A 14,059-nucleotide genomic window follows, 5' to 3' on the forward strand; every position below is an offset into this window, starting at 1 on the left:
CTGGCCGGACTGTGGAACAGAGGTGTGTATATAAACCAGTACAGAAACTGGGGGGAGCTGGTTGGGAGCTGCTGGGGAACTGCTACACCAGTCAGCAGCTACTGAGCAGATGGACTGTGCATCACTGGTTTTTCCTGGGTTCTATTCCTCTCTATTTCTTATCTCCCTTTTTATTACTATTATTATTTTTTATTTCAATTTTTTAACTGATCTTAGTCGATGGGCTTTACCTTTTTTCTGATTCTCCTCCCCATCCCATGGAGGGTATGGGAGGGGAGTGATCAGATGGGTGCATGGTATTTAGTTGCTGGCTGACAGTACTTGTTAATCAAAACTTCTCTCCAGAAAGATGTAATGATATAGAAACCCTTTTTGCAGACTGATCCATGAATCAATTTTGAACCATTGGCAGTATTCCTTAATTGTTCAATCCATCTGAGGGATTATAATCAGAAAAGAGCATTTACCTCTTAAAAGAGGTTTGCAGAGGTGCTAATTAACACAACATACGGCAAAAATGAAGGCAGATGTTAACAGATACAAAGCTGAAATAAATTTCACAATTCCAATATTAAAACAGAAGTACTGGATGGGAAAGCAGAGACACAAAATTTTGTCACTTCCATCACAGGCAACCACATAGCAGATCTGGACTGTGCTCAGCCCAGAATGACAAGCACAGCATCTCCAGGCTCTCACCACACACTGTAAATCAGACCTGCTAAAGAACCCTATCACAGAACAAAAGGCAAAAATCCTGGGACATACCACAGAAAAGCCAAAGATACCAAAGACAGAAGCAATGTGTAAGTGGCAATCACAGCAGGGAATTTGACAAATAAATGCCCATGTGAGTCTCAGAAGCTTTCTGTGTCCCACATCAGTGAGAGGCACAGACACAGGGACAGTCTCTGTGACAGTGCTGCTGCCTTGCTGTGAGACTTGGAGCCTCTTTCTGCTGAGCCATGCTACAGAGAGCAGAGCACAAGAAAGCTCCTTCCAACTCAGGAGATCTCTTAGAGCAAATAGCACTATTTTTCCATCATGAGAAATGCAGGTGGAGCTGAGAAACAACAAACAAGAGGATAATTAAGATGAACCAAATTAGAATTTTTTAAGAGGGCTCAGCCATCAAGCATAGGATAAATGATGCATAACTGAAAAAAATGTTGGTGCTTCTCTCCCCATGTTTTCAAGCTCACCAGAAATAATCCTTCTAGTGTGGCTCCCTTCAAGAGAGAACCGTTCACCGAGTAAATATCTCTGCAATTCTCCTTTCCTTTAGCTGCTCATGGCTCGTTTAACGTGCCTGTGTGGCATTTCACCTCCCCATCCCTTTGCAGAGCCTTTGGAATGAGAAGCAGGTGTTGCAGGGCTGGCTGAGAAGGCGTGCTGTGTTTATCAGCTGTGTAAACTTACGTTGAAGAAATTGGTCTTGTTCCTCTCGCAGAAGAGGCCCTGTGCAGGCATGTGCTTCAGCTGCTGCCAGGGCACCCCGCTGCCCAGCAGCACGTCCCGTGCCCACTGCAGGTTCTGTGGACAACAACAGCCAGGTGAGTTGTAGGCAGAGGATGAAAAAAATACAAAACAAAGCACACTTTTAGTTATTAACCTGCAGTGTCTTTTCTTCTTCTCCACAAACTTGCTGTTGCAACAGTGTTTGTTCTCCCCTCACGCTGTCTGGAAGCACTCCCAGCTCTTCCCTCTGGCCACCCACCTGCAGGGAATACCTGCCAGAGCTGAGGCCTCAGCCCTCAGCCTTCTTTTAATGGGGTGCTGAATTTACACCTTTTAGCCCTACCCAGCCATTGCCCTCCATTTAAGTTCACTTAACCTCCCTGGAAATTCCATGTCTGTCATCAAACTCGGTTAATAGCGCTCAGTGAATTAACAAGAAAGTATCAGCAGGGGACTAAACGATAGATGACAACCAAAAATTGATAAAAGCACTATCCCTCTAAGAGTTCAATGAGCCTCTCTTGTGTAGCTGAGAACTAGGGACAGCTGTTGGCTCCAGGCAGAATGTTACCAACAGATGGGACAATTATTAATTGTGAGATTTCACTGATGGAAGCTTTGCTTTATTTCATTTTTTATTTCAGGGTTCAAAAGTGGCATTTGAGTCGCATTTGACCAGCTTTTGTACAAAAAACTTCACAACAGAGGACGTGAAAGAAAGAGGGAGATGTTTGGTTTATAAAGACAAATGAGAATGTTGCACTCTGGCTTTTGTTCTGTGGACTGGAAATACACTTCTGTGAGTCATAAATGTGATTAAGTCATGTCCATCCAAGAGGCATATTCCAGTTGTAATATCCTTTTTTTGTGTATGTGTGTGTGTGTTGGGGTGGGAGGTTATTAGCAAAGTTCTTATCCCGTGCTCCAGATTATTTTTGTTTTTGAGACCCTGGTGAAACAGTAAAAGCTCTGCTCAATCATCACTGCCTTTGTGCTAATGACAATAATAATGCAAAAATCTTCAGTGTCTTACCAGAACTGGAGCATCCCCTCCAGCAAAATGCTGATTATGGATTCATGTGCAAGAGAGCTGAATGCTGGCAATAATAACCAGATATTTATGGGTGTCAAAATTCCCTCATTCTGAGAGCTGATAGAGGTACTTACAGAGGACCTTCATGATTATAGTGCAGCATAATCAAGGGGATTTGGACTGCTTTGTTTTGGTATGGAACAAATACATATTCACTTATAAATATCACAAGGTACTTTCTGGCTGGTCATGGGAATCAGTAAATTTAATTATTATCACTGAGTGTCAAATTTAATTAAGACTGAAGAAAGCAGAGGGTGTAAACTCAGCTGCATACTAACTTTTTTCTACATAACTTCTTTTGTAATATGTATTTCTGTAATCCTGTTAACCTAATCCTGAAAAATACTTGGAAATACATACAGAAGAAAATACAACACAAGAGAACCTACAAAAATCTGGTCTTCCATGAAAGTTGTCTTGTTTTGAACAAAATCAGAATCCAACAAAAATAAGCCTATTGGAACATCCAAGATCCAGGCACATAAAATGCTTTATTTTGTGCTAATCACAGTCATCAGAAATGTAAGTTAATTCCAAGTGTGAAAATGAAGTAAAAGTTGCCTGAAGTGTGGTAATCTGAATCTTACAGTTAAAATTATCACATAAAAATTCAAGGAAAACAAAACCCCTAAGAAAGTTTCAATCCCACCACAAAGCTTAAATCGAAAATCCCAGTCTAAAGAAACGTTAGCTGGGGATGTATTCCCGAATGGAAGTTTTACAAGGAAAAGGTGAAGAGATCATTAATTGTATCATTAATTGTAGTGTCATGCTCTGGTGCTGGGATGTGCTGTGCACATTACACTGACCATCCACAGGCATGAGTTTGGTACACATAATTCACAGGCTTTTATTGAACAAGATGATGGCAGTAACCCAGCTAGGAGGAGAAAAGATCATTCAGACAAATGGGGCAATTACACGGTAACTTCACACAATCAAAGCTAATAGGAATAAAAGACATAGTTACAGATTTTCCACTACCCTTCTCCTTAAATCAGCATGATCACTTATTCCCAGTAAATATGCCTGAGCAGGTCTCAACTCATTAGATTTCACAGAGTCTGCTCTGCTTGATTTTCAGCTGATGAAGTTATTAGGAGTGGGTGAAGGGATCCAGGACACAGCAAAAAGGATTTATTCCTCTTGGCACACTGCTTGCCAGTCTGAAATGCTGGATTTGGCTGTCTGACTCAGGGCCATTATGAAATACTCTTTCCAGTTCAGTTGTTGCCTCCCACATCTTTATCACCCCAAGATTCAAAGACAAGATGACTGACAGGGTACAGCAACTTGCAAAAAAAGCTGAAGTAGAAAAAGAAAATCTCTTAGGGTCAACCAAGTGGAACTCTGAGTCACCTGGGATGGATACCCCTGAACTCAATGGTGTCAGAAGCACCTTTACCTAAATTGGAAACTCCACCAAGTGTTTCTGAGAGGTGAACAGAACACTCCAGTATAATTTAATCCTTCCCTCTGACTTCATTTACAGTCCATTAGAAGACTCTGTCTCAAAAACCTCCTCCTACTCCTGCATCAAATAAAAGCAAAATAAAAAGACTACCGATTTAAAGGGTGGCCTTTTAGATGAACTGTTATTATCAAACTGTTTCTGCTTGAAGTGGTTACATCTATTATGCTCCTAGATTGTGTCTGTATCTAAGTATATATTAAGCCTACATCCATATAATCTTGGAATTTTTACATGCATGTATTATGTCTGGTTTGACTAACTTGTCACGCCACTGACCTCATGTCACACCCAACATTCATTTCCCCATTAAGTGCTCTGCTAATAACAGACATAGAACATACAAACTTAACTCACAGAGTCTTTGTGAGCAGGTTCTTCCAGGATTTACAAAGCACTTTTTATTTTGAGGTTACAAAAAGCATGTAAGTAAATATTTTTATTTCCTGACCACCTGCTGGTTTATCAGACCAGTTCCACATGGTCCTTAAGGACCATAAGGCAAATACTTTCCAAAAAGTTACACTGACAGTGTCTTGCCAAGTCCTAACTTCTCCTTCCAAACTGTGCCAACATTCATTGTGGAGGTAAAAATCACAAAGGATGAAGACTTTACTTTAAGACAATGTTAATGGGAAACTAAAACTACTGTCTGAACTGGCAATGAAGTATCTTCTGAAAATTCATCCATACTTCCCTGCATTTACTCCAACTAAAACCAGCTATGTATAAATTTGTTCTCATAACAGACTAAAACAAAGAAAAATAGATTCCAAATATTAAGCTGGATTTTGCAGGGAAAAAAAAAACCCAACAGAAAATGTAACCAAACAAAATGTTCAAAGAGTTTGAAAAGACATTTAAAAAGCACTCAACAACTATCTTTGCTAATTTCACAACAGCAAAACCAGGAAAACTGTGAAATGGGAGAAAACAGATTGCATATGGAAAACTTGTTTTTCTATGCACTGTGGAGACCTGCCAATCCTCTCCTTTCCCAGCCAACCATGAATTTTGGCCATCAGTCTAAATTCTTCATGCAAATTCCTGGCGTAGGAACATAAATGCTAAATTTTCCAAGATGGTTATAAGCATTTAAAAATTAATCTCAGTTTTCTAAAATTTACCACTCTGCCCCCCAACAACACAATCATCTCATTTTTAAAATCAGACTTATCATGAGTAAATATAAGCATAATTCTTACTCCAGTTATTGCTGACAATGCTTAGATCCATTTTGTGTTTTAAGTTTGTGCAGGAGTATAACTTCCACTAAAGACACAGTAATGTGCCATTAAAACACAGACATTGGACAGTGCTCTACAAAAGAACCTGAATGAGTCATTAAAGAAAGAAAATGTAAAATCCATGTGAAAATATGTAGTGCACATATATCAAAAAGAGGATTTTTTGGGTTTTGCCGTGTCAAGTGGCAGTTCATTATGCAGAAAAGTAATAAAAAAGGACATTAAAACCCAAAAATGCCCACTGAAGTCAGCCTGGTAACTACTAGGCTCAAACAGGCAGGATTCCATTTTTCTGAGTTCCAAGAGGAAACAGATTTAGACAACAATGTGTATTTCACATAGAAATCCATCACTGAGTTGATATTTATATAAGGAGGGAGATATAAAAAGCAAAAGAGAAAGCTTCATCAGGGAAAAATAATAGAAGAAAATATTTTGCAAAAGTTCCTCAGGCAAGGACATGCTATTTGAACCAATAAATTGAAAACAGGCAGCTTTTTTTGTTGAATGTTGATACAAAATCATGTCAGCAACAGTAATGACAGATTGCAGGAATCTATGGCTCCTATTCATGATTAGCTCCATGGAAAAATTAACAACTGTTACATACAAACAGCGTAAGAATGTTTTCAAAACAGGCTCTCTGTAAAACAGAGTGATATTTTTCTGGATAATCACTCTACAGACAAATGGAATATTCATCACCTTCCAGTAGGTTGGTAAGATTTGCTTGTGCTCACTTTGCAGTGACACTGGTGATGTTTTCTACTTTGAAGCCAGGGATACAATTTGTTTCCCTGTTGTTCACATAAGCTTCAGTACTGGGGAGGAAGAAAATTCAGGAAGCCATGCAGAGCAGCATATGATCTAATACAAGATTTCCAAATATAAAATCTGTGAGTTCAAACCTTGATTATGACAATCACTAAAATATCTCTGATCATTTCAATGTACTACTGCTACACATTTTACCAACAGAGACCCAGGATACCCAGAAAGTTTATCTGTGTCACGTGATGTGTTTACACAATACTGATTAATTTCTGCTTCAAATCACTTTTCAGTCCGCTTATTCAGTAAAATAAATAATTGCTGTCATTTTTATGAGAACATCTTAATTTATGTGACATATCTAAAATGTAATTCTCTGCTGAATGACAGAAAATTACTTAGTTCAGTAATAAAAAAAGAAATTTTCTCCTTAACTGACCTCACACACGAGTCAGACAATCCAGGAGCTGAAGACTTCCCAAAGTGTACCCTCATTCCAAACTGCATGAACAAGCTGCCTTTTAACTCTGAGGCTTCTGCAGCAGTGGCAGTGGCAGCAGAGCTGCTTTGCCTGTGCTCAGAGCTCACCTTGTGGGTTTTGCTGTAGGTGTACAGGTAGGCCAGCCTGTAGAGGCTCTTGTAGTGCTGGGGGAAGCGGCTGAGGCACAGGCAGAAGGAGGAGATGCACTGCTCCGTCAGGAACTTGCGCTGCTCCTCCAGGTCTGCGGGGAGGCCGTGAGGAAATTCAGATGCATCCTCTCCACAAGGCTCAGCTTTCCTCTTGCAGTCCCACTGTGAGGCTGGGGGGATGGCAGCTTTGAGGGGATTGCCAGAAGCACACTGAGGATCCACTACCAGCTTTTGGCCAGTAGGCTCAGCAGGATCGTAAGATTCTGAGCTCTCCAGAAGCTCTTCTGACTTCCCTGCAGCTGGAACAGCAAGAGAAACGTGACAGCGAAATTGCCATTTCCAAATGGCACATGACATATAGAAAATGATAAAAATTCAATATGACAAAAGATAATCCTTTTCTTCATTAAAGCATAGACAGAAATATTGAAAAAAAATTTATGACTATTCATTATGTTTGTTGAATAAGTAATCTGCAACTCACTGACAGAGCCACACAGTGCTACCTCCATTGTCTTCATTTGGGTTTTATCCTGAACAATATTATGAATTCAGTACACCTTACACAATGCAGGGTTTTATGTACTCTTGGAAGATTGAGGAGAAGGAGAGAAGAAAGCCAAAATAAAAGAGTAAATTCAGTAACATTTTATTGCAAAGAAAAGAAAAAACAGAAAATTAAAGCCACCCTCCCAAGTGAAATGTATTATTATTAATAATCTGCCTAGCAGAACACAATCCCAGAACACAAAATGGGTTCAGGCAGAATGATCAGCAGCAGCTCACCTGGTTGCCTGCACGATGTAGGACCTACAGTTCCATGTAAATATTTTTGTGATTAACTCAGTAACTTATAATTCAATTGACCCATCTTTTGTTGGAGGACACCAAATCTTACCTCAGGAGGCAATTTGTTACAGTGGCAGCTTCCACATTTCCTGTTAGCTAACAATTATTGCTGGAAAAACACATGCTACATGCAGATTAATTTCTTTAACTTTGATTTTTAGTCATGCAAGTTTAGCATGCCTTTGTCTTTGCTAGGATAAAGAGCTTCTTACATTAGATCTTATCTCCCAGCAGAGAGAGATACATTAAAATGTACTTCATCCTCAAATAAAAAGCTGCTCCATAACTTTTTCTCTGAAAAGGCTGAACTTTTGAGTCAAATAGGTCCTAAGAACTCACATATTTCAAAATGTGCTTGCCTGATGTCTATATCCATTATAATTTTACCATACAGGTAGCTTTATGGAACAACATCTGTTCTAATAAACACCAGTAATTTTAGAATGCATTTGATGGTTTTTCTGACAGACAAATGATGACAATAACACAACTCACTGCAAGCCTGAAAAAGAGCCATGTTTTTAGTCTAGTAACCAAAAGACTACTGGACTTAGTGATTATGGAAGTACTATTTCACAAAACTAGGAACTGGCTGAATCTATTTCAGCATGTTAATGTAAGCACCACCACAGGCTTCCCTCGCTTAGGCAAGACTGAAGCAAAATATTTTCAAAAACAAGAAACCAAGGTAACCCAAGTGTGCAAACAAAGAGATAACTGCTTGGCACTTGTTCCTAGTGAGATCAGGGAAGTGATTCAGGACTATCCACACAGCACCATCTCTGGATCTCCGAAACAAGGAAAGTGTCAACTGGCAAAGAAGATTTAACATCCCACAAAAAGCCACAGCCTGGAAAGGTGGACAAAATTTACACATTGGTTTTGTTTGTCTTTCCCTGTTGAAGTCCAGCCTCTTTATCTACTGCCACATCCAACTGTACAAACATCAGACAAAGGGAAATTCCAGCTAATGGATTTCGAAACCATTTTTCCAGTGGAATACAGAACACTTAGTACTATTATATATGGAAAAATCTGGTAGAGAGCAATTCTCCACTGGAATCAAGTATACAGTGGAATAAAGCATCTAAATTCTACTACCTCTGCTCTTCTCTGTACTGAATATTAAGCTGCTACTGGGACAGAACAAAAAGGGCATCTATTCCTGGGAAAAGAAAAAAAGTCTTGTTTGAGACTATAGTCAAATAGCTACTCTTTAAATTATTTAAAAGTAAGAAACAATGAAGAAAAAGCAAATAATAACCTAAAAGAAGGCAAGTCAGTCAAAGGGCCACCAAAGACAGCTGTTTCTCTTTATTCTTTCTTTTTAAGATTTAACAGAGAGGACAGATGGGATTGGTGGCCACATAAGTGAGGCACAGTTCCAAATTTAAGCTACACACATACAGGCAACAATGATACCTTGCTAAAATTCTTAGTCACAGTGCAGCATATTTCAGTGCATCTGCAAGGCAGGAGAAACATTTTAATGAGACTATTGCAGCTGACATTATCTATTAAATCAGGCATACCCTTTTCCTCTGCAGATCCCAGGGTCTCTTTGCTGAGCATCAGTGTATCAGCACAGGTAGCAGAAATCCTCTTCTCTGTGTAAGTTTTCTTCAGGCTGTCTTGAGAGCTGGCAGGCTCATTAAACATATCCTGTGTGGAACTGGAGTCAGACAGCACTGCTCCAGTGCTATCCTGACTCCTCTCTGCAAAAAGAGATAAAGAAGGAATGCACCACTTCATACTTTTCAAGCTGTTACTTGTCTCTTGCTAACAGCAACACAGAACTGTAGCCACTCTGCAAACTCTTACAACTGCCATATAGGATCCTTAGCCACCACCAAGAAAAGGTATTTCATTCTCACATTTCTTCCTAGAATATAATCCTGGAATTTGATTCAAAAGTGATAAAGCTCAACTTTCAAGAGCAGTTAGACTGGGGACACAAAATTTCAGCCAGTATGGCCCTGTAAAATTTCCCAGGTTTACTGTACCATTTATCTTGAAAAGCACCCAGTGTAATTTTGAACCTGACACAAGCAAAGTTCAATTGACAAGAAAAAACCATGAAGAACAACACTGGTAAAAGATAGAGGCACAATTAGAGGGCAAAGACTTACAGGAGTGATCTCTGATGCCAACTATTCTGCAGGTGTAAGATGCTACTCAACAAACCTTCTGAAAGGCAATTTGATATGGCAAATAAACAACACATCAAAGAACTAGGCCTAACACAGACAGGGAAACTGGACTTCAAGGCAGCAGACAGAAGAAGAGAAGAAGTGACTTTACCTTGACAGAGTGGAGCAGTGGCTGCTGACTACAGTACAGTCACAACCGAGCTGTTAATCTGCACAGGAACAGGCATCGTGACTTTATCACGGGGGATAAAACACACCTCAGAACAGGCAAGTGAAAACCTCCCACTCATGTCTGAAACCTGCCAGATATAACCCAAGTTCTTTACATCGAGGGTTATCAGAGGCAACCCTGCATGACTAAAGAACACAGCTTAGCCTCTCTGACAGAAAGAGGCCTGCACATTCCCACTGAGATGGGAAACTGGCATTTTTCCATATTGTGCCGACATAATTCAGTGTTGAATATAAAATTCCAATACAGGCAATTCCCTTTAAATCTGGAGTCCACAAGAATTATTTCCAATTTCTTCTTAAGATACTGATTCTTGATTCTGTGATCTAGTTAAGTGTCCCTGCTCATTGCAGGGATGTGGGACTAGATGATCTTTAAAGGTCCATCCCAACCCAAACCATTCCATGATTCTATACAGAAATAGCATAACCAAGAGGGGGTTACATCCATTGTCTAGGTAGTTCCACTGCATTCTGATTCATTAATTCTATTGATAAGATCAAGAAAGAAAATTAACAAAGCAAAAGCCCTTGCTTTGAGATGAGCGGATAATTTAATTGAATTTCTTCTGTTCCGTCTGAATTGCACTTGTTCGGGAGAGAGCTAAGGGGCTCCTATCAATTTATTTTATCAAGATAAATCCCTCTGCAAACCTTCAGCTTGCAGATCAGGTTCTGCTTATTAGGATTCCAATGAATTTAAACCAAATTTGATGCACTTTGTAGCCTTTTCACTACCACACAAAGAAAACCTTCCCTTTCAGTGAGCAGATCTTAATAAAACTATATCTTGAAAAAGAACGGGGGGACAGTATTTGCTTCCTAATTGGAAGCTATATAAGTTGGTTAATGATGACAAGTTTTATACAGAAAGAATGTAATTATAAAGAATGGGAAGAGAAAGATTCTGAAGAGAGGTCAGTCAAGCTTTAAATGACTCATTTATAAAGCTTTAATAACTTTCTGTGGTACAAATCGATACTATTGAACTCCCAGTTGACATCAGGAAAACCATTTACAGTAGCTCCCTTGATATTTTTTTAAAATAAGTTTCTGTATCTGTGGCAAAGAGGCTGAATTACTCATCTAGGGGGAAAAAAAAATTGCAAATTTCCAGATGTTGCCACAAGCCTGCAGGTCAGTTCTGATGTGTGGGTTATGACAGATGAAGCATTAGAATGTAAATCAAGAAGTGCCAGACCAAGTGCCTGGGTGAGATCAGATCACTGGGAAATTACAATAATTTTTCATCATGCAAAGATAGACAATGATTCAACACATTAAATTTCAAATGTATGCATGAGCTTTTCCTTATGGGAACAAATGTAAATACCTCCCTACAATTAGCTAGCTGTTTTAATTTGAAATTTCTGCTTAAATGAGGGTGGGTCTAGGTAGGGATGTTTATTCTCCTTTTCTTTCAATACATTAACTCTATTTAAAAAATAATGGTATTAACATTGGGCTCTCTAATCACTGGAAACCAGAGGAAGATGAGACAACTTTCTATTAAATTAGATATTCCTTGAATGCAGCAGATGCTTTCAAACTAAGTGAGCCACATGGAAAACCCTGGAGTATTCCAGAAATTAGCATCAGCCACCAGTTATTAGTATTAATTTCTCAGAAATCACAGAGGATGGGTAAAGTCCCAGGGAATGTAAAACAAAGTGTAGTACTTATCTTTACAAAGGATGAAAGGTCAAAGCTGTGAGCCAGCCAGCCTTCACTTTCCACAGAATTATTTGAGCATAAATAAATCAATCTTTCTCCAAGCACCTACAAGGTAATGTGATCAGGAGCAGAAAATGTGTGAGTGGATCCCAGCACACAAATTCCCACGTGCCTGGGAAGAATTTGTGATTCTCAAACCAGAACTGGCCAAAAAGTCAGGCTACTCTAAACACACCTCAGCAAAGCAGTGCTCTTGAATGTGTAATCAGCAACTTCACAGAAAAAATATGTGAGAGTCTTCCTGTTCTACTGAGCACTGATGAAAATTAAACTTAATTATGGTGTCTGTATTTGGGACCCACATTTTAAAAAAGACACTGAAATAAGGAAAATTAATTCGGAGGAGAGGATAAAAAGTGAGAGATTAATGAGGTGACATATGAAAATTACCAGGAGAATTGGACTTATCTTAAAAAAGATGAGGGAGAATTTCCAAATACATATGATTAACCAAAATAAAAATACAATAATTGCTGTTCATATTCATTAGGTACAGTGCAAAAGGCAATAAGTTTTAATTGCAGGAGGAAAATTGACTTTTTTCCCCCCCTCATCTCTATCTTAACTGCTACATACAGTTAGAAAATAGCACAGTGAACCTATAGAATCACTGTAGGCTTTCGAAGAGAGGCAGACAAACAGCCATCATTTGTTAGGTTACCCAAAATGTTCCTTCATATAATAAAAGGTTTTAACAATACCTAAATACTGCAGTATGCAATGCAGAACTTCTGGCAACTGCACCAATTCACATCCTAACTCTGGTTTTCTAAAAAGAAAAAAATTGGCATATTTTGTATATATGAAATTACTATTCTCTTCTAGCAAATACAGCTCTTTTTTATAAATATATATATGCTAGATGGACACATAGCACATATTTGTTGTGCTATGAAGCTTTTCCTTTATCTGGGAAGAGCTGACTGCAGTTGAGGCAGTCATTACTGTTACTCAACCTATGTGCCAAAGACTGCAGTGCGTGAGGCACCAGAATGAATTCCAAATTCCCAACTGCTAGCAACACCTGCCCTTTTGAATGGCACAAATCCATGGAGAACATCACTGCTTTTTAATCATTTCTGCTATAATTAGAGATAATTTAATGCAAACCAGTGTAATTTAAGGGTTAAAAAGTTACTGGTTTTTGTGTTTTGTTTATCTATTTTCTTAGTTTTTTTCCACCCAGCAATAGCAGTAAGGCAAGCTTTTCCAAAACTCTGGGGTGGTCCCTTGTTGTAAGAGATTGGTAAATCAAGGACTAAATATTCTTTTGAGATCCCTCCCTGTAAAGTTTCCTATCACTTCAAAAGCTAAGATAAAAATACAGCTGGGTATTAATGTCCCAAAATTATTATCTGTAGTGGAAATGAAGAGACTGGGGAGAAAGTTTGACTAAATTGTGCATAAGTAACTGTAACAATGTTCCTATGAAAATTATTATCTGATAGTAGATGTTTCTCCCTGGTATTATTATGTTTTGTTTCATTACTTCATTGCATCATTCCTAAGTTTTAGGAAGATTTCAAACAACCTGACGAACTGAAATCTCTATTGATGTAAAGTTAAATATTTTATGCTTATCTCTAAAAATTTCAGAAAATGGCACATGAAAGCAAAATTTTATTTACCTCATTTTCCATAATGTCCTCAACTTGTGACATTTCATTTCAAATCTATGTCAGATTACATCCCCTACTCTGTCAATGGGTGAAAAAGAGCAGCTTTGGACAGGAGATTTGAAAAGGTCAAAAGAAGAATCTTGTTAACTTTCCAAGACATTAGTAAAAAAATAGTAATTATTATCAGAAAGATGTCATTGGGAAGAAAGAACTTGTATATTCATCTGTACTGCCAAGACCTTTATTGCATCACATGGAGGTCCTGTCAGTCACATGGATGATTAAATCACTATCATTACTGAAACACATCTGTCACAGATGTTAGAAAAAATATCTGCAGCCCATTTGCCTTAATTCCATGCTTAAGAGCATTTTAACATTAATCTTACCCTGAATGAAATATGTTTACTGGGTTGGCTTCAAAAATCCCTGTTCCTCCATAGCAGACAGCGATGCCATGTCACTGTCACTGCTCCCTCAGCATTTGGGCACAGCACCTGCAGGCCACCCATCACCAGCACAAAGCTGTGCTCAACTCTGGAGAGCCTAAATATCTGTTTAATTTTAAAATTAACAGCAAAACAGGGCTCAGTACTCTGGAGAGCCTAAATATCTGTTTAATTTTATAATTAACAGTAAAACAGGGCTAAAACTGAGTCCCTCCAGCACTGAGAAGGGACAAGGAGAGTGATGTGTCACAGTGTGAGTGACCTGAACAGCTCAGACAATCCTAATGACATGGCTCTCACTGCTAACTGTGATGACCAGGTAAAGCTGTGGTACAGACTTGAACAGAATTTATT

General features: G+C 38.7%; 1 protein-coding gene across 4 annotated transcripts in view; it reads right to left on the minus strand.

Moving 5' to 3' along the window:
* Positions 1 to 14,059, minus strand: part of CABIN1 (calcineurin binding protein 1) — a 105,390-nt gene that overhangs the window by 57,682 nt on the left and 33,649 nt on the right. For all 4 annotated transcript variants that reach the window (XM_058851593.1, XM_058851594.1, XM_058851590.1 and 1 more), the window contains exons 28-30: positions 9,055 to 9,237; positions 6,632 to 6,972; positions 1,420 to 1,533 (exon numbers count right to left, since the gene is read on the minus strand). In XM_058851593.1, coding sequence (XP_058707576.1) covers positions 1,420 to 1,533; positions 6,632 to 6,972; positions 9,055 to 9,237 — 638 coding nt within the window. The remainder of the gene's footprint in view (positions 1 to 1,419; positions 1,534 to 6,631; positions 6,973 to 9,054; positions 9,238 to 14,059) is intronic.

The sequence above is a fragment of the Poecile atricapillus genome, chromosome 16 (assembly GCF_030490865.1).
Source record: "Poecile atricapillus isolate bPoeAtr1 chromosome 16, bPoeAtr1.hap1, whole genome shotgun sequence".
In the NCBI taxonomy this organism is placed as follows: domain Eukaryota; kingdom Metazoa; phylum Chordata; class Aves; order Passeriformes; family Paridae; genus Poecile; species Poecile atricapillus.